The sequence below is a fragment of the Sesamum indicum genome, linkage group LG6 (assembly GCF_026168435.1).
Source record: "Sesamum indicum cultivar Baizhima isolate 11 linkage group LG6, ASM2616843v1, whole genome shotgun sequence".
NCBI lineage: Eukaryota > Viridiplantae > Streptophyta > Magnoliopsida > Lamiales > Pedaliaceae > Sesamum > Sesamum indicum.
In genome coordinates this window covers 27,319,636-27,342,536 of record NC_142662.1, presented here as the reverse complement: position 1 = coordinate 27,342,536, position 22,901 = coordinate 27,319,636, and the positions used below count along the sequence as shown (strand labels likewise).

Genomic DNA, 22,901 nt, shown 5'->3' with positions numbered 1-22,901 from the left:
TATATGGCAAGTGCAATACACTTACTATGCGATCGGTGTACAATTCAAAGAAAGTAATCAGTCACAAAGTAAGTATGATATATTTTTTTTTATAATTGATTTGATTCAATCAAACTTGATCATGATTAGAATTTTTCTTATCGACCGTCGTTGCATGTAATAATTGGCATTCTAGATAAAGAATTTTGGAAAGATATTTTATATAATTTTTTGGTCAAAATAGGGTCAAATCGTTCAAAGGAAAGAATAGAAATGCACATAACTATATATATATATATATTTAAGTAGGAAATAAATTTTAAAAAATTGAAGAATAAATGTATTTGTTTTGGAATAAATCCAAAATTCAAAAAGTATAAGAGAAGTTTCTTTGTGTAGTCGCAAAATTGAAGGAAAAGAAAGAAAAAAATTAAAATAAGTGTGGGAGCCGTTGGGGGCCCAAACGTGGAGGTTCGGAGCGAGGTTCGTTAACATGTGGGTTTAGGCAAAGAAATATTCAAAAAGTGGCACACACTCATTCATACAGATACTCTCTCACAGGAGAGGCATTACTACGAGTAGAGGTATAAAGCAGAGAAGAAGCTTTACCAGTTTGTAGAGTGAGAAAGAAAAGGCGAAGCCATGGCCAATTTCTCTCTTTAGTTTTCTAGAGTGAGAAAGATAAAAAGTTAAACAATTGATTCTGTATGTATATGTTGTGTCTATTTGCATTACCCTTGGAAACCTAGGCCACTCTGCCTTTTGCCTTCTTGCTCTCGGTCGGAGCAGATATTCATATAAACTTCAGTCTATATTCTTGGATGATTTCGTTTATGGTGGAGGGCTGAAATTCGAGAATCGGTGATTTTTTGAGTGAATTTGGAATGGCGGCGATAGAAGGTGCATTGTCCTTCTCTGCGGCGTCAGTTGTGGAGGATGTTCTGCAACAGCACGGGAATCGATCCCGTGATCTTGATTTTGATGCTCGCAGAGCGGAAGAAGCCGGTAAATTCAAACTTTTCTGGCCCTGAATCTGTAATTTTCATCTGAACTTCCTTTTACCGGGAAAAATACAATTTGTTTGAAATGATGAATTTGGTTATTTTTGGCGTTTAAATCCTTAAACGATGTTTAGTACCTCTCTTTTTATTTTTTCTTTAAAGTCGATGTCGGGTTCTTGTTAACATTTTCTTCCTTTGATTTGTAAGATGTAATATTCTATTATTATAAATTCATATGGTTAGAATGGTGGTGATGATTGGTCTGTGCTTGGACTCTTACTGCGTCCATTGAAGTTTAAACATACTTGCATAGAGTTTGATATCAAAGCTTTTTTGATCCCTTCTAACATAACAAATTAATCCATTCAATTTTCAATTATAATATATCACGAATTTCATTTCACAAACCCAGTGCTAATGATCCGAAATCAATATTCAATATCTATAGTTTGTATGAAGTTACTGGATTATTTAAAATCTAATTTCAATATTTTGTACTTGTATTTGATCGTTCTTGAGTAACAAGCCCATTCCTGCCTGTGCAGCAATAAGAAGATATGAAGCTGCGACTTGGCTGAGAAAAATGGTAGGAGTTGTGGGTGCAAAAGATTTACCTGCAGAACCTTCTGAGGAAGAATTTAGGCTTGGGTTAAGAAGTGGAATAATTCTCTGTAATGTACTTAATAAAATTCAGAATGGAGCTGTGCAAAAGGTGGGTAGCATATATATTTCCACACAATTGAGTTATTTCTCTTCTTATTTTCACAAATCAGTCACAGAAAACGCACGTAATTGCCAGGTGCTACTCTAGCAGCCTTTAAGTTTAATTCAGGATCTTGACCCATTTGTTTCAGGTAGTTGAAAGTCCATGTGATCCTGCACTTATACCAGATGGTGCTGCATTGACAGCGTATCAATACTTTGAGAATGTGAGGAATTTTCTTGTTGCCGCACAAGAGATGGGAATGCCTACTTTTGAGGCCTCTGATCTGGAGCAGGTATAAACAGATGCTAGCCTTGATAATCAATTCATCTGGACTGCATAGCAAATTGAAGCAATGATTTATTGGTTGTTTCATAGAATCCAAGTTTAACCTAATACTGTATCACTGAATGAATTGTTTCTGATATTGCCTGAGAACTGATTGGTTAAAATCCTCTACTGTGCCAAAATGATATTCAAGATTGTTGATTGTTTTTCAGGGTGGAAAATCCTCAAGGGTCGTGAATTGCGTGTTGGCCCTTAAGTCCTACAATGAGTGGAAACAGACAGGAGGAAATGGGGTTTGGAAATTTGGTGGAAATGTTAAAACCACTACATCTGGGAAACAGTTTGTTCGCAAAAATTCTGAGCCATTCACGAGTTCGTTGTCAAGGACTATGTCCTCCAATGAGAGATCCCTTAATGGTGTATGTACAGATAAAGATGCTAACAGAACGGTGTGTAGGCTGTTGTTGATGTGCATTTCAGTTTGCTTTATTAGCTCCCATGACCTCTAGAATTATTGATGTATTTTTTCTTCTTTTTGCAGCCCTTGAGTATGCTTGTTCGAGCAATTCTGTTAGATAAGAAGCCAGAAGATGTTCCAAATGTATGATATGCACATGTCAAAATAGTGTAATTCCATAAGGGTATCAGTAATGCGATCCTCCCCAGTTCATGAAAAATTTCACTAGAAGCTCCAAAATGTTTTCTATCTTCTGTCAGTTTTTGTTTATAACCTTTGCCATATGACGAGAACTCTCAATATATTGAGTGTTTGTTCAAATATAACTAGTTATAGTTTTAAAATTTTCAGCAATCTGCAGGCCACCCTTGGTTTTGAGCTGACACATTCTTTCTGTTTTGCAGCTCGTTGAGTCTGTACTAAGTAAGGTTGTGGAGGAATTCGAACATCACATTGCAAGCCAAGTTGAATCGGTTTGTTTTCTTTGCCATCTATGTGACACTTCTTTTTGCACTTTGATAGTAACTTATTCATGCGTTGCTCATAATCATTCACACTCTGATTTTGTGAAATTGATACCTCAAGGAGCACTTTAAATTTCCTTGATGTATGCCATTCCGTTTACATCATATATATTCTCTTGTAACAGAAGAAGGCTAGTTCTAGAGACTCCAACATTTCTCATGGAAGCAAAACCGTGGTAAAACTATCTTCACCCAGTGTACAGGTAGGCTTTTGGTTGTAATGCAGTGAAAAAATCTGTTTCTAAGCAATTAATTTTGTCCGACCGTTTTGCTTTGCTGACACACTTTTCCATATTCTTCCAAAAATAAGATCCAAGAAAAGAATGCTGCAGCTTCAACTAGAGATCATATACTGCAGAAGGACAAAATTTATGACAAAGAATCTGAATTCAAGCATCAAATGATCGTAGACCAACAACAAAAAGATATTAAGGTAAGAACCAAATGAAATTTGATACCTACTCCATCATCTTCAACAAATTCCTTATCCTTTTGTGTGATTTTAGCTGATAATGTGTTCTCTTGGTTTTATTTGGTCTAGCTGTTGAAGCAGACTCTTTCTACTGCAAAAGCTGGCATTCAGTTCATGCAAGTGAAATTCCATGAAGAAATTCACAATCTTGGTAGGAATTATGAAAGCTTGGATTTATTCAATTGCTATTATGTGTTCAAAATAGCCGCAACACAGTGCTGGGGCACTCTTTCTTTATTTTAGGAATATTTCGATCTTTTCTTTCTTTTTTTTTAAATTTCAGCCAGAGTCTCTTTTTACTTTATAGGCCTCCATATTCATGGACTAGCACATGCTGCTTCTGGTTATCATAGAGTTCTTGAGGAAAACAGGAAGCTTTATAATCAAGTGCAGGACCTAAAGGGTAACATCATTGTTTCTCATCACCCCCTTCTCTTTTTTTTTGGGTTATCCTGAGCTATCGTCGATTAAACTGATGTTTGAATATTTTAATCCAATCAGGAAATATTAGGGTTTATTGTCGTGTCAGACCTTTCCTGCCAGGACAAAGTAGTTACCTTAGTACTGTGGATCATATTGAGGAAGGAACAATAACAATAAATACTTCAACGAAGAATGGGAAGGGCAGGAAATCCTTCAACTTCAACAAAGTATTTGGGCCTTCGGCAACTCAAGGTTAGGCCTAAATAGGGCTGTTTCACCTGACTTTCTATTTGGCTTTTTCATAAAAGTCTCCACTGTTATCCCTTTCGTCTCATTGCAGAGGAGGTATTTTCGGACACTAGACCACTAGTAAGATCAGTCCTCGATGGTTACAACGTTTGCATTTTTGCTTATGGCCAAACAGGATCGGGAAAGACTTACACTATGGTAAGATACAAGTCGCCAGTATGTGTTTTCATAAGGAATATTTTCCCGTGTTTCTATTTGGAACATCAATGTTAATTTTGCTGTGCTGTACTTTATCCAGACTGGACCCAAAGATCTCACAGAGAATAGCCAGGGGGTGAATTACAGGGCTTTGGGTGATTTGTTCCTCATTGCCGAGCAAAGAAAGGATACTTTCTTCTATGACGTGTCTGTTCAGATGATTGAGATTTACAATGAGCAAGTTAGGGATCTTCTCGCTTCTGATGGCTTAAGCAAAAGATATCCTTTCTAAAGCTATTTTCTGATTTATAAAGTTAATTATCAGAATTTTAATTTTTACTTCTAACCATAATCATCATCAGAACAGAAAATTCAATTTCTTTTATACAATTGGCCTCAGAAATTCATTATGGTTATAAAAGGTCCTCATTGAAGGTCTCCTTTACTAAGCATACATTAGAAATTCGAAACAGTTCCCATACAGGACTCAGTGTACCAGATGCAAGTTTGGTGCATGTCTCTTCAACATCTGATGTTATCGATCTGATGAACCTTGGGCAAAGGAATCGTGCAGTTGGTGCGACAGCTCTCAATGACCGCAGTAGTCGCTCCCACAGGTGAGTAACTTTAAACTAAATTCTTGCTTCTAAAATGACCTCTTGACTAAGTTTCATTTATTGCAGTTGTTTAACAGTGCACGTCCAAGGAAGAGATTTGACTTCTGGAAATATTCTTCGAGGTTGCATGCATCTAGTTGATTTGGCTGGAAGTGAGAGAGTTGACAAATCTGAAGTGACAGGTGACAGACTAAAAGAGGCTCAACATATTAATAAATCTCTTTCTGCCTTGGGCGATGTCATATCCTCACTTGCCCAAAAGAACTCACATGTCCCTTATCGAAATAGCAAACTCACGCAACTGCTGCAAGACTCACTTGGTAATGATAACAGGTCCTAAACTAAATTGTCATTTCCTTGTTTTTAACATGGTCTTGATGCTGCTCTACTATTTAGGAGGGCAAGCAAAAACATTAATGTTTGTTCACATAAGCCCCGAGCCAGATGCCGTTGGAGAGACAATTAGTACACTTAAATTTGCCGAGCGTGTCGCTACCGTTGAACTTGGCGCTGCACGAGTGAACAAGGATACGGCAGATGTTAAAGAACTCAGAGAACAGGTTCTTACTTGTTTCTTTAGTAGTTTGTGTAATCTGTACATGGATTTCTCACGTTCAAAAAGTTGATCACTCTTCAGTAGCTCAAATCACTTCATCTCTGTGATAGGTTGCCAGTCTTAAGGCTGCCTTGGCGAGGAAAGATGGAGAACCTGTGTCGATACAGCAGAAGGTATCAGGAAGTCCCTGTAACATGCAGACATCACCTTTTCAAGCTATTTCAAATGCTAGAAATGTAGGTTTGCTGTCACCAAATGGCCTGAGGAAGCCAATGGAAGATGTAGGCAACATAGAGGTAAATGGAAGAAAACAAACACTCTTGAGCTATGATGTACTTTACAAGGGACTGCAATGGGAAACATCGTCAACATAATATCATAATCTTCTAAAATGGTTTATACGAACCCATATTTGACTCATTTGATCACATATATCACACAAACTGGGATGTACTTGCATTAGATTGTGTATACCCTGGTTATCCTAACTAATGAAACATTGAGTCTGATATCTGCCACATTCGCAGGTTCATACCAATCCTTCACTGAGGCAAAAGAAGCAAAGCTTGGATCTAGATGAGCTACTTGGAAATTCCCCTACCTGGCCGCCTGTCAGCAGCCCTTGCCCAAACAGTCGGGTTGATGATAGAGAAGTGGGCTCTGGCGAGTGGGTAGACAAACTCATGGTGAACAAGCAAGATCCTGTCCAAGTGGAAAATAACTTGGGCTTCGGCAACATCTCTGATGTCTTTAATCAGAAATATTTATCAGATTCTTCAAAATATTACCCTACCGATGATCAGGATCAACTTGATGCTGAAACCAGCGATTCATCTGAGCCAGATTTGCTTTGGCAGTTTAACCATTCCAAACTTGGGAGCTTCAACAATGGGATTGGTCCAAAGGTCGAGAAACCTCACGTAAAACAAACCAGAAGTCCAGAATTCAGGTATTTCGGTTATTCTACAAATATAGCAACTCTAACTGGGTCAAAAACACAACCTATGGCACTTAAATGCTAACTGGACTTTGTTGCTTATGTGCATTAGGAGCATGATCCCCAAATTAGGCCCTTCACCATCACGAAAAGCAGTGAGTGGAGCTGGCCAAGGACACAATTCTTCACTGAGGATCGGGAGGCAGACTTCTGAAATAAAACGTAAAACAGGGATCAGAAAGTAGAATCTTTTTCCTCTTTACTCAAGGCGAGAGAACGAATATAAGTGTAGAGTTTCCTTTTTTTTTTTTTTGTTTTTTTCGAGTCATTTTTTCATATATAGGCCAAAAAAGCAATTACTCCAGTTGCTCTTGTTATGTATTATGTGGCCAATAACATTCTTTTACCATGAGTTGTTGTGAAAATAGGCCACATGTATTATTGTTTGCTGGATTTTTTAGAAAGTATTCCAGCCTTTGTTGCTGATTACAAGCGTGAAGAATGTGATTGATTCCTTGACAATGTCTTCTTGTCAAGTATAAATTCAGAAAGAGTTCCAATTATGTGAATGAATGTGGTGATGGTTGAATTGCTCGTTTGATAGTTCAAGATTGCATCTTCCTAAGGCAACTTCACCATAGCTTACTTACCTTCTACACTGTTTACGTTCTGCAATGGATTTTGTTACTCAAGAGGTCGAGTTCATAGGCTTTTCACCTGCGCAAATATTAACTTGTGGAAAATGAGTAAAATTTTAAATTATCAGAACATCTTTTATCAAAAACGTTTCTTCGATACTATGGAACAAAATGGAAATTCTAAAATCAATCCATACAAAAACAACATTTTACTTTAGTAATAATTACATCGCCCTCCATATAGTTTGGGAAATTATATTTTTTGACGTTTGGTCTGTCCAACAAATTTGTTCAATTGAGAGTAAATGTCTTTATTTTTTTATTTAACTTGATAGTTTTTCAGATAATAAAAGAGCATTCAGAAGTAACGAAACCAAACTTATTGGGCTGCATTTTCTCGGAGCCCATTGAAATAGTGGACAAAGTATATCGATCGGCCCAATATAGAAGGAGCACGCGCGATTCCCAACTTGACATGCTGCAATTGCAAGTCTGGGCAAATCCTTAAACCCTAACCCCTACTCTCCGTTTTCTCTCATACCAATACCAATTCCAGCTTCTTTCAGAAAAGCTCATAAACTCTGTCATCCAGAGAAATTCGCCGAGACATGGACATTGATTTGAGTGGAGAGAAACTCAAATCTCTTCACATGTCATCTCTTGACGAAGAGGAGGATGAAGAAGAAGATCAAAACGACGACGTGGAAGATGAAGTCAGCGATGAAGATGATGAAGAAGAGGATCGCGTGCCGATGACGTTAGGCTTTGTGGAGAAGCCAAAGAACCCATGGACATTGCTCCGCCAGTATTTCCCGAGTAAAGCTGGTGGCACTCCGGTAATTTTACTGGCAAATTTCGTGATTTAATTTTTTCGGTGTGCTAAAGGTTCTTTTCCGGACTTATTCTGTAATGATTTTTCTTTCAAGTGATGCTTATGTAGTGGCTTCAATTGTTTCCTGGTATTGTTTGTGCTATTGAAGAGAACTTGAAGCTAAATTCCTAACGTTTGGGGAATTTTGAGGAGAATGCCTGATTTTTTTTTTATTTTTTTGTGATGTAGGCATGGTTGGACCCCATAAATCTGCCTTCAGAAAAGTCCAGTCTTTGTGATTTTTGTGGTGAGCCTTTGCAGTTTCTGCTCCAGGTGTAGTAAAAGAAAATTAAGTTTTGAAAACTAAATTTTAAGTGTCTCTAATGCAGCCTCACTCTCTTATTTTCTCTTGTGACTATTATTTAGGTTTATGCACCTTTACCTGAGGAATCAACTTTTCACAGAACATTGTTCGTTTTCATGTGCCCATCAATGACCTGTCTTCTCCGTGATCAGCATGAGCAGTGGAAGCGGCATCCAGAGACTCCATCCAGAAGGTATATCTGATTAGCTACAAGTATTCTTAAGTGATTTAATTGATATTTTAGTCTTCAGTCTTCTGGTTCTGACTTAAAAGTGATTTTAAAGTGTCAAGGTGTTTCGGTGTCAATTGCCACGGGTGAATTCTTTTTACTCTAGTGAGGCACCTGCTGAGGATGGGACTGAGCAGCCCTTGACAGCCGGAGGTAACCCTTGCCCTCCCTTCCCCCCTGCCCACCACCCCAAGAAGTTTGCATTGTGTGTGATGGATGTTTCCACAAACACAGATCACATGCCTGCAAAGGTGAAAAGGAGGAAAATGAAAGGATGCTACATTATTGTACAGTAGGATTTAGTGCATGAGTTGGTTCATTGCAAGGCTGCTTATCATAGGATATTTCATCATTTAATGCTATATAAATTGTTACAGCAAAACTGTGTAATTGGTGCGGGACATGGAAAGGGGATAAAATTTGTAGTAGCTGTAGAAAAGCACGGTATTGTTCCGGGAAACACCAGGTTTGCTTTATTTTTAATCCCTTCCATGCACGAGACATAATTTTGTGCTTTCATCTAACAAAATGGAGTCATACTATTGCAGACTGCTCATTGGCGGTCTGGTAACTCAAGTCACAAAGTCTTCTGTCGGCAGATGGACACATCTGACAAAGAATCTGAATCAGGTAACTGTTCTTGAGGCTAGTACGAGTAGTTAGTTGGATGACAGACATGGATATGCTAACATGCAGAATTTAGACTTTCCCCCAAAATTCAAAGTGGAAGTCTAAGATTTGATTTGCCCTTCTACCATCCTCAGTCATATTGTCCATCAAAGATGCTTATTTTCTTATGTTAATAAGCTTATTGGAAAACAGCTGCCAGCAACTTTTTGTGGCCAGAGTATGAGATTGCAAATGAGGATGAGGGTGAACTTGATGAGGAGATGGCTAATGATGAGGGATCTGCTAGTTCATTGATTTCTAGAAGCCGGACGGATGGATCTTTTGGGAAATTACAGACATATTTCAAGGTGAGTGAGTTCTTATATAATAATTCTATAAAATTAATGGATTAATGAATGGTCATCTATATCATTGGTTTTATTGTTGGATAGGGAAATGGCGAGAACAGGAGTTGGGCATCTTTCCAGGAGAGAATATCTTTGGCTCCAGAACAAGTTTTGAGGTGATCGCATTGAGTTTGACATAGGGAACCTATATTTCTACTTTTACTGGCATTCTCTGTTGCCTTCTTAACATTTGAATTTTTCTTTGATGATCAGGTACTCTAGCTCTGCTGAAGCAAAACCATTATGGCCCGTGTCTAGTGGTCGGCCCTCAAAACTCGACATTCCTAAGTGCAACTATTGTGGTGGCACTCGTGGGTTTGAATTTCAGGTGCCACTTTTAGTCCTCGTTAGGTGAAACATATAAATCTGTCTTCTGATACTCGATAAAGTGTTCTATTGGACAATCACTAACTCACACCAATTGGAGCTGAAGTAATCTTTCTTAATTTGTTAATGAATATATTCTCTCTTGGGAAAATTAATTTATACTATTTTTGGAAACGTAATTTCAGGTTTTGCCCCAGCTACTGTATTTCTTCCATGTGAAAGATAGTGAAGATTCTCTTGATTGGGCAACAATTGTTGTCTATACATGTGAGGCATCGTGTGAAGGAGGTGTGGGTTACAAAGAGGAATTTGCTTGGGTCCAACTTGCTTCTCAGTCTATATCACACAGATAAATACATACATTACCAGACAAAGTTGGGAAGCATCATACCTTTTGTCTCCATTTCTCATGTGTTTCTTTGTGATGTATGTAGACAGCGATTTAAATCAATTTCTGTCTGGACGATACGTCAATCATGGACCTCCCCCACATCTGTATCTCTTAATGAGCATTCAATGTAAAATGGTTTTTCTACACTAATGGTTTTCCTTCTCTTGGAAAGATCTCATAAAACTACCAAGTAGAAGAAGACTGGCTCATTTGGGACAAAGAGTGACTGAAAGGAATCTGATTGACGCGGCGAATTCGTGCGAGATATTAGATAACAGTCAATAGGGAATAGGGATAATTATATTTATGAGTCTTTATCTATGGTCAATTTATGCAAATCATTCTTATTTTTTGGTTAAGTTAGCACATGCCTATTAAAAACATCAATATTTATACAAACCATCACTGCTTTTTTAAAAATTATACAAATGCTCTATGAAAACGTCAATATCATTATACAAAGTGTGTAAATGTAATTATTTCTCGAGAATAATGATCAAACTGCATATTAGCGAATCGCCATACTTGAGAACAGTTTGAACTTTTAACTGCGGGGGATTAAGGTAAAACATTGCATAATGCATTTCAAACTGGGAACTCTTAAAGCAAGGATATGTATATTCTGAAATAAACCAAGAACGAAAATGGTACTTTTATTGCAAATTCCAACTATATAGTCCCTGATCATCATGACACCCTTTCACCACCGCCTATAATCAATCAATCTCGCAAATCTCCAGCTCAAGAATGTACAATGTGAATGAAATGACAAATAACATGAAACGAATAAAAATCAAAGGCAACAGGCATCCGAGTCCTTCTGCACTACCAAAACTTTTCTTACACATGAATGAAGAAACCGACACTGTACACAGAATGGAATATGACCCGACACCACTTGGACCTTTTTGTTGCCCAGAGTCTTTTGTTTCCGCCCGTATTGCATATTATTGGGAGATCATACACCAGAACCGACTGACGAAATTTTGTATCTCATCAGTAAATGAATAATCGAGATTCAAGAATGGAGTATCATAAGACTGCAACTTGACTATTTGGATGTGAGAAGACGAAACAATCAGAGGACGGGCTAGAAGACGAGTTTTGGAGTTCTGGACACGGTTCAGGCGACACATTGACAGATGAGCCTAAAACATTGGCACATACCCAGGATGTAGATGGGTCGGCAGTGACGTTAAATGACAAGTTTGAAAGGCATAAGGATGTGAAGGGAGACTCATCGATCCCGGAAAAGATACCAGCAGTAGTAATATTTACACCAACAATGTCCATAAATGTAATATCACTAACAACAGGTAGGGCATGGGGGTCATATCCATCATCCGGATGAGACGTGCACTGACCTGTCACCTTGATTCCTTGCTGTACATTTTCCATGTGGACATTTGATACAAAAATGTCTTGGATGTAACTGCCCCTTCCTCTTGCCGTCTTAAGCTCAACACCAATTAATGTGTCGTGCACGTGAAGATTCTCCGCCAATACACTGGATATTCCACCAGACATTTCACTACCAAAGGCCAAGCCTGAACCCGAAGAAGATTGGAGGCGAACCCTTCTAATGTGGACATGAGAGGTTGGTTTGCCGTAAGCAATTCCATATTCATCCCAACCACTTTTCAGTACTATGGCATCATATCCCATGCTAATGTTGCTGTTCTCGATGCAGACATGGTCGGAAGAATCTGAAATCAAATTATTCCAAGCTTAGAGTACCAAGGAAAAGGAGCGTGAGGAAACCACACACGTCTATGATTGTAACCACACATGGATGATTTGATCGACTTCACAACTTCTAGTACTAAAATAAGCAAATTGGTCATCTAAACATATACATGTGTAGATGACAAGAGAAAAAAGTCAGAAGAGCAAGTATCCATCGATACGGGGATAGTTTACTATTATTTCACAAGCAATAAATGGAACATGCATGTTGTGGTGAGATCTCATTTCAATGTGTACCTGGGACTATGCCACTAGTGTAAGGCGAGGTGGGAGGAGATTGAACTGTTATGTTCTGAACTAGGAATTTACTGCATCACAGAACGTAGAAACAAATTGATATATTGTTTCAGACACAATTTATCAAATTAAAATAGGAAAAACCAAAAAGAAAAATATTCTAAACAGAAATTACAGAGCTACCTGCAATAAACTGGGTGTATGTTCCAAGCAGGCGCATTCAAGAAGGTTAAGTTTGATACGACGATGTTGTCTGACCCAACAAATTCTACTAGATGTGGTCGACTATAATTCAAAGAATGAGCATTCAGTTGTTCCCACCAGACAGAACCCTGACCGTCGATGGTTCCATTATTGCCTGTACATACATGAGAATAGAAGTATTGTGAGGGTGAGAGAATGGACATTGGACACAACCAAAAAAAGTGAACTAAGAATGGAATATGCATACCTGTAATAACAACATCGGTTAAATTCTGTCCGCTGATTAAACTCCGATACCTTCGACCAGGTACCTCAATGCCTCGGCCATAAGAAGGTAATGGATCAACTATATCCCAGTGACTATAATCCTGCAAAAGCAAGTGAAGAAAATATATTACTGACATTCTCCCACTGAGACTCCAAAAAGACAAGAGTTTCATATCAATAGCCAACCTGAGAACCAAGGATAACGGCATCTTTTTCCAGGAAAAGAGTGAGATGGCTGGTAAGAGTGATGCATCCAGTAAGCCACCTGCCTGCTGGAACATAGAGTTGGGCACCGCCCTTGTCAACAAAGGACTTAAGATAGAAAATAGCATTCTGAAATGCTACTGTGTTCAAAGTTTTCCCGTCCCCCACTGCCCCAAATTCCGAGACGGACACACTGTGGGGTCTCGGAGTCAATGGCCAATTAGACTTGCATACTCCATCATAGGCCACGGCGTAGCTCAATACCAGGAGCAAAAACAAAACTACCTGAGATATGAGGACACTCAGATAAGTAAAGAGTATTTTATTAATGTTGTTCTTTCTGGTATGAGTTTGCTAGAAAATACTCCATTGGTTTTGAACATGTAAATTGATATGTAATGCTTGGTAACATAGTTCATCAGACAAGAAAGGAAACTTGAAAAATGCAGTGTGACTCCAGAACAGTAATGTACCAAAAACAGAGGAAATTTTGTTTATTTGAACTGTAATAAGTCCCTATTGATATCACCATAAGGGCTGATAAGACATCATCTAATCAGCAAATCAGTACTTTAGCTAAGAGCTGAGAGTGATAGCAGAAAGAGATCTCAATCACTCAGCTTCATGAATAAAAAGAAGAAAAAAGTACAGTAGCATACTCCTACATAAAAACAAAGCATTACTCTAAATGCCGAAGCTGAGCCTCCTGTTCATAAAGAACTCAACTTTAGATCTACAAGGCCAAGAATCAGTTGTCTTCTACAGACAATGCAGACAGATTCACTACAGCCACAGGTCCACAACTTTAAAACAGTGAAGATCAAATCAAACTCAAAAACATCTGCAGATCCCAAATCTCACTAAAGTAACTGAAATCGACACTATTCAGAGGGAGGGAAACAACGAAAGAGAGAAAGAAAGAAAGACAATTCCGAATCAAATTTCACACACTTCAGACAAGAATGAAGAAGCATAAACCAACACAGTTGGATGACAAGATTCACTTTTTCCGCAGGAACAACAGATGCCCAGAAAGGAAAAAAACATCCTTACTTCATCCAAGAAAGCTCCAAAAACCTCAATCAAGAAAACCGTAGCAACTTACATAGTCAAAACAACCTAAACCCAAAAAAAAAAAAGAAATTTAACGTACTTACTAGCCTCTTCATGTCTTCTTCTCTTCTTCAAGCCCTCATTCAAAGCCACCCCTTTCTGCAAATCTTTGACGCTTGCCCTAAACCAAGAAGAGGAACCAGAAGAAGAAGAAGAAGAAGAAGAAGAAGAAGAGGTGAAGACAGAAATAAGGCTATGAACTGACTGCTGATGGGTGGCAATTAAGGAGAAAATTTTTTACTTACAAGAATTAAATTTTAATTTAAAAAAAAAACAAAGGATGGTAAGCGAAAAAGACAGCACATAATAAGAAAATCACCCCTTCGTCTAACACATATTTATTAAACCATGTCAACATATAATTAATAATTAAAATTTCCTTTCTTAATATATTTATATTAGGAAAATAATCTTTTCTTAGGAAAAAAAAAAGGTGTGAGTGTGAGTGACATAATTCAAATTTAATTTCAGAATTGGTTGCCATTAATCACTCCCGTAATTTTCTGCCCAACGGGTATTTGCCGACACTAAAATAACGGGAATTATTCATTTGTATTTTTCATTATATTTATTAATATTTGTTTGTTTCCTTTTTGCTGTGCCTATGTAAGAAAGAGAAAGAAGCGGTTAATAATTCAATGTCCTAAGCATGATTAGAGAACCTTAAACATTAAAATAAATAGTCAAAATTATAAAGGCGACAAATGGTATCATTGTTCATTTTCTTTTTTATATTTTTGGTTTTTTTGGGTGGGGTGGGGAGGGGGCTGATTTTTGTGCTTGTAGAGTGTGTATGCAGGGAAGGATGGGCATGTGCTTTGTGGAGAAGGGGACCCACTGCTCAATGATGATGGGAAATGCTAGGCTGGCATCACTGAGTTTGCCAGATCAGACCCCCAATCATGGGCCCACCAAAGAGGGTCCCATTTTTATTCTAAGTTTAGTCTTCTCTGTCCTTTTGTGGCCCTTGTTGTCTTGTGTGTTCCTTCAATCCTTTTTAATTATTATTCTGTCCCTCCACACTGACAGGATTAAAAAAACATCATAAGAAAATGCAAATCATTTCTCCAGAAAGTTACACCTGTTTCTTCTTTTTCTTATTATTTTTTGGTTAATAGCTTTTTTTAGTTATACCTCAAAACTTCCCTAAACCTTAAATGCAGGTTTCCTAGGATTGTATTGTTTTTACAAAACTGTAATTTTCTGTTGCTTAACTTCAATTGCTAAAAGACAACTCTTCTTCCCACAAGCAACCTTTCTTTTTCTATTTATTATTTTGCTTCATTTTGGAGTTGTTGTTGTTGTTTTCTCTATCTTTGGAAGTTTTATCGCTCCCTTTTCTACCTACTTGAGATTTATACTCATCAGTGTATTTATAAATACCTACGACTTCTGAAACTCTTCAAATTCAATTTTTCACTTTAAATGATACTGTATTTTTTATTTCATGTATATATACACGTTATGTGTACAGATATTACACTAACTAATTTGTTTCAGAAAATATTTTATATATGTACCGTGTATAAGTTAAGTGAAAATGTAGAATTTTGAATAGAAAATTCAATCCACAAACTTAAATGGAACGAACGAGAAAAGTTTTTGAGTGAAAAATTTGAAAAAGAAAAAACAAAAGAAGTGAGAGGGTAATTAGAATAAAAGATATAATTAAGTTTATTCTTAAAATATATAAAACGACAAGCACTTTCTGCTGTCTAATTTGTCCAAATCAGTGCAGAAGAAAAGAGCCACCTGGCGCAGTCTGTTTGTTATGCTAACACACACACACACACACACATGCCGACTGCCCGTAGTTATAACATTCCCATTCCCCGTCCAATTCCTAACCGGTCAGAAGTTCATATTATTAGCATTTAAAGTATCTGAATTAATTATTTGTTGACTGTTGAAGCGTAATTGTGATTGATATGCGCACACACAGCTGTATCTCCTCCACCAAATAAGGGAGGATCCAACGGAGATGCCCCCACCTACCACATGTCTACCCCCACCTCTCTATCATTTCTTTCACTTTTTTCCTTTTCGTTTATTCTGCTTTCTCTTATCATCCATTTCACCACTATTATAAATCCTGTTTTTCCGTTAATAAACTATCAACTCCAACACAATTCATTTCTACCCTAAATTCTCACTTCTTTCTATAAAATTTATTATAATTATAAATACTCATTCATTATTTAAATATTTATAAATACATACTAAAATTAAACGTTATTTAACAAATATCCCTTACGTCAACTCAATGTAGGCGAATATAAAGTAAATATAATTTTTTAAATAATAAAAGAGTATTAAAATTATGAGAGGAGCCCGTTGTAGTTTGAAAAAATACAAACAACCCTCTTGTGGTATTATAAATGAGTAAATTACCCTCTTATTAAAAAATTAGCAATGCACCTCTATGTGGATTTAAAAATATAAATTACTTCATCTTGAAATACATAAAAAGTAAATTGCTATTATATTTTTATAGGAGGTAATTTATTTATTTGCAATAGCACAAGCAGATAAATTGCATTAAACCCATCGTAATTTATGTCACCCAAAGGAGCTGATTAGGTGAGCTACTGGATCCCAACAGTGCTTATTTAGCATTTGGTGGCCCAACTGCTAGTACAGCTAGGGAGAGGAAATTGGGCTTGTATGTTTGGGCTTATAGTTTTTATTATGAGATCGGCCCATTTGTATAATTGGTCATCTAGTTTTATAAGATTTGACTGGATAAAAAGGTTTTATGGGCTACTGACCATGGGCCGGGGATGCATATCGAAGTGCGTGCCTGGATGTTTGAATCTGAAAAGTTCTCCATTTTGGCATAGAAAAGTTGGTTAGAGGCTGCGCACTAAACATTGATTCTTACAGGAAAATCAAACTAGGATTGCGGTTCCTTCAGTTTTACCCGGCGGCGGCTAACCTGAAAACTCTTCTCCGATCGCGCGCGGCGTATAGTTGATTCCGGCAATGGCGATGCTCATAGCCAGCCGTAGACTATCGAGTAGATCGACCACGACGTCGTGCTTAGCGGCGAGCTTCAGATGGTACTCTACATCCTTCAGAGAAGAAAGAGACACTTTCGGCCCCATTCAAGTGCCCTCGGACAAGTCGGTTCCGCTTTCTATTTGTTTTTCTTTTCTCTTTCTGGAGCACCTTTTTGTCGTCGTTGATATTTCCAGCTACGTCATTTTTTCTATTTCTTTTAATGAATCCTCGGCTTTAGCTTATCGTGAAGGTGATCATTAATTGAGATGTCTTTTTCTTTGTTTTGTTTGATGATCGTCGCTACCTTCTGATTCTATATCTGGTGTAGCCATTTTGGCACGTCCACGGCTTCTTACTTACCATTTATGCTATGTAATCAAGAAACCTTCATGTACAGGACAGTGAGTAGCAAATAATCAGCAGCATAGGCTGATAATGAATGTTGGTAATTAGCTGAACTTGGAGTAACGGTGCAAAATAAGAGTCAACAAAGAGGAGGATTTCAAACAATTTACTGAACCATGTTTGCTTAGATCAATAATATATTTTGTGTTTTCTATGTGAAATCTTGCATATAATGTCTGGTGAGGATCTTATAATGGCGAGCCATTTTACCTGTTTATGAGAGAGAGAGAGCTTGTAACAGAAGGAGTTCAAAGTGGAAACTTATTCATGAAAACTGGGAGTTTAAATTTCCTATTCTGTTCTATCCTAGTGAACCTGTGGTCTGGTCTCCTCCAATTATCATAGTATGATGGTATGAAGAGATATCAAAAACAAGCTGAGGCGCATTTTTCTTTTAGTCAGTACACGTGACATTGTGTTATACTTCTCTACTCTCTGTCACACACAAACACGGACATTTGTTTCAAATGACCTTGAATGATCTTATTGGCATTTTGATGTCTGATATCACTCAGATTATGGGGTGCTCAAACTCAAAGATCACTGCAGAACTTTGAAATTGGAGGCGAGCGGGAAAGAATGCCTGAGCCAATTATACGTGCATTCGGGATTCTTAAGAAATGTGCAGCAAAGGTAAATGCTTGTCATTAGGAGATCTTCATAACTAGCATATAATGGGTTAATAATACGTTTCTTTTGCGTTTTGTTGTTTATATTTATATTTGGACTTTGGAGAAACCTGTAATCCTGGCATAGTTGCATTGTTTGCATTTGCCATCATGAACACCCTCATATAACAAAAGGCAAGGGCTAAATATCTAAGTTTTTTATGCTTATGTAGCCTCTTTAATATAATCCTTTCTCAGGGTGATAAGATTGTTTCAGCACTCTTGATATTTTTGATTTAATATTCATATTATCCAACTTCCACCTTCTTTTAGAGTATTTGGGCTTTAGTTACTCCAAATGTCTGTAATTAAAGCAATCAACGTGTAATTGATTATTAACTCGATAACTGACATGATTTGTTCTCTTTACCTGTACGGAGTTTCTTTCTGTATCAGGTTCTTGTCTTTACCTGTTTTTCCGGCAAATGAGTTAATGAGATTCATATCTAGCAGGATCTAACTCGAGGGACATACTTCCTTACATGCAGGTAAACATGGAATATGGCCTTGATCCCTCCATAGGAAAAGCAATTATGCAAGCTGCCCAAGAAGTAGCTGAGGGAAAATTAAATGATCATTTCCCATTGGTTGTTTGGCAAACTGGCAGTGGTACTCAGAGTAACATGAATGCCAATGAGGTGATCACCAGCTTTTGAACTTCTTCCTGATCAAGTAAATTTGTTGCAATCTGCATTCTGATGCTACGTAGTCTTTCAGTTACTTCAGAACTTTGAACAAGTTCTCTTTGCCAGCTTGTATTATCATTTTGCTCTAACACTGTCGAACATGGTGATCTCTAGGATGCTGCATGTTTAAGATAGAAAATTTCATGTTCAGGATTTAAGATTTTATGGCGACTAGCATACTTGAACTTAAGCACTGTTTCTTTTTAACATATTTCTTTCTTTATGTGCCTGTGAATGGGGCAAAGAAACAAGCTTCACCATAGGGGTTGAGGGGAAGTGGGAAAAAAAAGTTAATCTGAACACCTCCTGGTTGATATTCGACCTTTCACATGAACCTATCATTGGTACAATTCCTGGAGCTTATACCTTTAGGTGATTGATTTAACTTTTTAACATATAGCTTTCATCACTTTATAAGCTGCTTTTCATCACTATACCAATTATTTTTCTTCACCTGTACCTTCACAAATACAAATATGCTATCACGGCCCAAGGCAGAGTTGTAGTCAAATGTTGTTTTTCTGTATAGGTTTTATATTGTGTACATGTAATCTGACAGGTTATCGCAAATAGGGCGGCTGAGATTCTTGGCCACAAGCGTGGTGAAAAGTTTGTTCATCCAAATGACCACGTAAACAGATCACAATCTTCTAACGACACATTTCCAACTGTAAGCTTCTTGCAGGATTACTATTTCTGAGACATTTATTCTCAGTTACCTGAAACAGCTGGTTTTTGGTTCTGACTTGTCTTATGCATAGGTAATGCACATTGCAGCTGCAGTGGAGATGAATTCAGGGTTAATACCAAAATTGAAACAGCTACACACAACGCTACATGCAAAGGTTCTCTTAATCCCTTTAGTCCTTTTCTCATACTACTTCTTTTAGTGAAACTTTTATTCCTCTCTTTGACTTTTTTGTTTTTTGCGTTTGAATAGAGTCATTAGTTTTCATGCATCTTGTGCATCAAATTTTCTACTAATGATCTTCTGCTGCTGGTATGGGTATGGGTTTGTGCCAAAACTTTGGTCCTTTTCGTGGTTATAACACATATGTTATGATACATCACAGTCCCATTGGGTTGTTTTGTAAGTGTTGATGTCATCTTGGTTTCTGTTGGTGCCCTTCCCCCCATATTTAGGATATTCTTTGATTTTTTATCAGTGTTTGCTTTGCTATTGCTATATATAAAAACCTTTCATGATTGTTTGCACTGTGTGATGTGTTTCAGTCTGTCGAATTCAAGGACATCGTTAAAATTGGTCGCACACACACACAAGACGCTACTCCGTTGACGCTTGGACAAGAGTTTAGTGGGTACACTACACAAGTAAGCTCTTTCATACCTTTTCCAAGGTTGGTTGTTGGGGTATGGTGAAGTTGTTTCAGGCGAACTCTGAAGGTTGCCAAAAGAATGTAACTGAACACAAAGATTGTGTGTATTGCTGCAGGTGAAATATGGAATTGATCGAGTCTTATGCACCCTCCCTCGCATGTATCAGGTTAATTGCTTGTTTCAACAGCCTGTTATTCTTGATTGAACTTCATCTTTTCTGTCTTTGGTCCGAAGATTTTGGAAAATATATGCAGCTTGCACAGGGGGGCACTGCTGTAGGAACTGGTTTGAATACAAAGAAAGGGTAAGAATGGAGTATTTATCTTCAGTTTGTGCATGTTTGTACTTACGTACATGCAATCGTCACAGATCTCAATTACATTTGCTGTTTTTTCTCCTTGTTTTCTGATAGTAATATTGTGCACTCCAGTTTATTTTGTTTTATAAAGAAACTATATCTTGTCAGGTTTGATGTAAAAATTGCTGCTGCTGTAGCTGAGGAAACAAAGTTGCCATTTGTGACTGCTGAAAACAAATTTGAAGCACTGGTATATCTATATTTCTGAAGTTTGCTTCTGTATCCGCTGTATTTCTGTCTGAACCTTATCAAAGCAAGTGTCTATTAATGTCCATACGGACGTGTTTCTGTTGCATGTCTCAGCAAAAGTTTTTTAGAATTAAATCATGAAGGATTGCTTTTGCTCTATCATATTATAGGCTGCGCATGATGCTTTTGTTGAAACAAGTGGTGCCTTAAACACAGTTGCTGCTTCTCTCATGAAGGTAGCAAATGATATACGTTTCTTAGGAAGGTATATGACATATAGAATGTTTCTTCAATACTTTGAGTTCTTTACGCCAGTTGAGTTCTCACATCCTCTGTTATGCCCAGTGGTCCACGTTGTGGTCTAGGAGAACTTATACTTCCTGAAAATGAACCTGGCAGCAGTATTATGCCGGTATTATTCCTACTCATTTCATCTGTTACAAATATATAGGTTGGGCATTCTTGTGATTTATGATTGCTCTTCGTCATGTTAACTGAAATAGTCTTAAATTTCAGGGGAAGGTGAACCCTACGCAGTGTGAGGCACTCACAATGGTTTGCGCTCAGGTACAATAATCTGGAATGAGGATAAAAGAAGTTGTTTTCCTGAAGCAAGGAGATTTTTTCTCATGCTTCTTATTTCCAGGTTATGGGCAATCATGTGGCAATCACAGTGGGAGGATCTAATGGCCATTTTGAGCTTAATGTATTTAAGCCTGTCATTGCCAGTAATCTCTTACAAGTATGTCCCACTATTTGTTATTCTAAGTCATTTTTTCCTGGTATTGAAAACGTCCTAGTAGTGGTGCACCCTTTGATATGGAAGGGAAAAGTAGATAGGTCCGTACCCTAGTTGATGAGAGAGAAATCAAATGAGCAAAATAATTATTTGCCCCACAAGGAACAAATTGGTTACAGCTCTGCTCCATTTAGTGGTCCTTACTGATTCTTGTTTTAACTGATCCTTTTTCCATTGAATATCACCGCCTTACCTCCTTAATATTAAGATTTTCTATCAACTTTTGCCATGTCGCTACTTATTTTGTCCTCCCAGATTTTGACTTTATTTGTTTAACACAAACAGGGTCGCCTGCACATTGTTGCTTTAGAAGAATCATTTTCTTAACATGAATTTTCTCTTTTTTTGGTAGTCATTGAGATTACTTGGGGATGCCTCTGCCTCCTTTGAAAAGAATTGTGTCAGAGGAATTCAAGCCAATAGAGAAAGAATTTCTAAATTGTTACACGAGGTTAGTCTCTAGTTGGTACATACTTCAGAGATCTCATTTGATTTCCATTGAAACACCCTTGTGCAATTGATACAATATTCCTTTTGATTGCAGTCTCTAATGCTGGTTACATCTCTGAATCCAGTAAGTTTAAATTTAAATTTTATTCTATCTTCATGCATCTACCACTGTAAATCATATAGCTGTCTAACTGAAATGTGCTGTTTATTCTAGAAAATTGGCTACGATAATGCCGCATTAGTTGCCAAGACAGCTCACAAGGAGGGAAGTACATTGAAGGTGTGATTTCTTACTCATTCTGTTGAATTTTCATCATCCCTTTGCATCTTAAATGTATTTTATAGTTGCAATACAATATTGTCTGTATGTATTTACTTCCCTAGATCTGTTCTGCTATGAATCTAATTAGTTGTTTTTGCGCACACAATGTTTCATTTCAAGAACATAGTTGTCCAAAACTCGTGGATGAATGTTTTGACTTTGGTTTCAACTTCTCAGGAGGCTGCTCTGAAACTTGGCGTACTCAATTCCGAAGAATTTGATAGCCTCGTAGTGCCAGAAAAGATGATTGGCCCCTCGGACTAAATGGATCTGGCAGAGCTTAGAATTTCAAGAGAAATCCCGACAGAAGTCGGCATTTGGACGTGGAATATATTAGGTGGTTCATTTATTGGAAAAAACATTTTTGGGGTTTTCTCAGCTGTTGGTTTTGGTTTTAATTCTCCAGACTATTGGTTATAGGCGAGAAAGCCTCCCATTGTTGTAACTGCTGCGTCTAGAATAAATACGCATGAGAGAGTTAAGAACTAATTCTACTTGTCCCAGAAAGAATGAGATTAATTAGGCAAATGCTGTTCAATGAAGCAGCAAGAATAAAGTAGTCAGTATTTTCTTTGCTTTCTGGTTTCTGATGGCGCAAATTCGGTCTCAAGATTTTTCTGTTGTTTTGGAATGTGAAAGGGCGAATAAAAGGCTACAAAAATTCGGAGCTTTCGAACCTACAAAAATGTAGACGTAGAGCACAAGCAGGTGGGGGGCGAGTCCGAAAATGAAATT

At 37.5% G+C, this 22,901-nt stretch overlaps 4 protein-coding genes across 6 annotated transcripts; 3 read left to right on the top strand and 1 right to left on the bottom strand.

Annotated features, from left to right (window-relative positions):
- Positions 1-533: 533 nt before the first annotated feature.
- On the top strand, positions 534-6,993 carry LOC105163089 (kinesin-like protein KIN-14I). The gene is made up of 19 exons (XM_088882000.1): positions 534-984; positions 1,526-1,692; positions 1,835-1,978; positions 2,184-2,420; positions 2,513-2,572; positions 2,833-2,901; positions 3,078-3,155; positions 3,263-3,385; positions 3,494-3,575; positions 3,732-3,827; positions 3,926-4,099; positions 4,188-4,294; positions 4,395-4,575; positions 4,752-4,911; positions 4,978-5,231; positions 5,308-5,471; positions 5,578-5,763; positions 5,995-6,416; positions 6,517-6,993. The coding sequence occupies exons 1-19, from the start codon at positions 864-866 to the stop codon at positions 6,647-6,649; spliced, it is 2,958 nt and encodes a 985-aa protein (XP_088738126.1). The 5' UTR covers positions 534-863; the 3' UTR covers positions 6,650-6,993.
- Positions 6,994-7,508: 515 nt separating this feature from the next.
- Positions 7,509-10,330, top strand: LOC105163090 (zinc finger (MYND type) family protein / programmed cell death 2 C-terminal domain-containing protein). 2 transcript variants are annotated; one of them, XM_020694461.2, is made up of 10 exons: positions 7,509-7,878; positions 8,103-8,186; positions 8,280-8,410; positions 8,502-8,599; positions 8,824-8,912; positions 8,995-9,076; positions 9,254-9,423; positions 9,508-9,578; positions 9,676-9,790; positions 9,975-10,330. In XM_020694461.2, exons 1-10 carry the CDS (start codon positions 7,651-7,653, stop codon positions 10,140-10,142), a joined length of 1,236 nt encoding a protein of 411 aa, XP_020550120.1. In that variant the 5' UTR covers positions 7,509-7,650; the 3' UTR covers positions 10,143-10,330. The 2 variants fall into 2 exon arrangements, with proteins under 2 accessions (XP_020550120.1, XP_011079614.1); XM_011081312.3 differs by having other exon boundaries at positions 7,510-7,878; positions 9,269-9,423.
- A 478-nt stretch (positions 10,331-10,808) lies between these two features.
- LOC105163091 (putative polygalacturonase) lies at positions 10,809-14,173 on the bottom strand. The gene is made up of 6 exons (XM_011081313.3): positions 13,996-14,173; positions 12,821-13,123; positions 12,615-12,735; positions 12,347-12,521; positions 12,164-12,234; positions 10,809-11,886 (listed from the first exon to the last, which is right to left on the bottom strand). The coding sequence occupies exons 1-6, from the start codon at positions 14,005-14,007 to the stop codon at positions 11,213-11,215; spliced, it is 1,356 nt and encodes a 451-aa protein (XP_011079615.1). The 5' UTR covers positions 14,008-14,173; the 3' UTR covers positions 10,809-11,212.
- Positions 14,174-16,777: 2,604 nt separating this feature from the next.
- Positions 16,778-22,742, top strand: LOC105163092 (fumarate hydratase 1, mitochondrial). 2 transcript variants are annotated; one of them, XM_011081315.3, is made up of 17 exons: positions 16,778-17,073; positions 17,872-17,989; positions 18,513-18,662; positions 19,270-19,380; positions 19,472-19,555; positions 19,944-20,042; positions 20,164-20,214; positions 20,303-20,352; positions 20,515-20,596; positions 20,766-20,860; positions 20,941-21,007; positions 21,112-21,162; positions 21,242-21,337; positions 21,747-21,845; positions 21,939-21,968; positions 22,059-22,124; positions 22,344-22,742. In XM_011081315.3, the coding sequence occupies exons 1-17, from the start codon at positions 16,934-16,936 to the stop codon at positions 22,428-22,430; spliced, it is 1,476 nt and encodes a 491-aa protein (XP_011079617.1). In that variant the 5' UTR covers positions 16,778-16,933; the 3' UTR covers positions 22,431-22,742. The 2 variants fall into 2 exon arrangements, with proteins under 2 accessions (XP_011079617.1, XP_088737372.1); XM_088881246.1 differs by lacking the exons at positions 16,778-17,073; positions 17,872-17,989; positions 18,513-18,662 and adding an exon at positions 18,939-19,082.
- Positions 22,743-22,901: the final 159 nt, after the last annotated feature.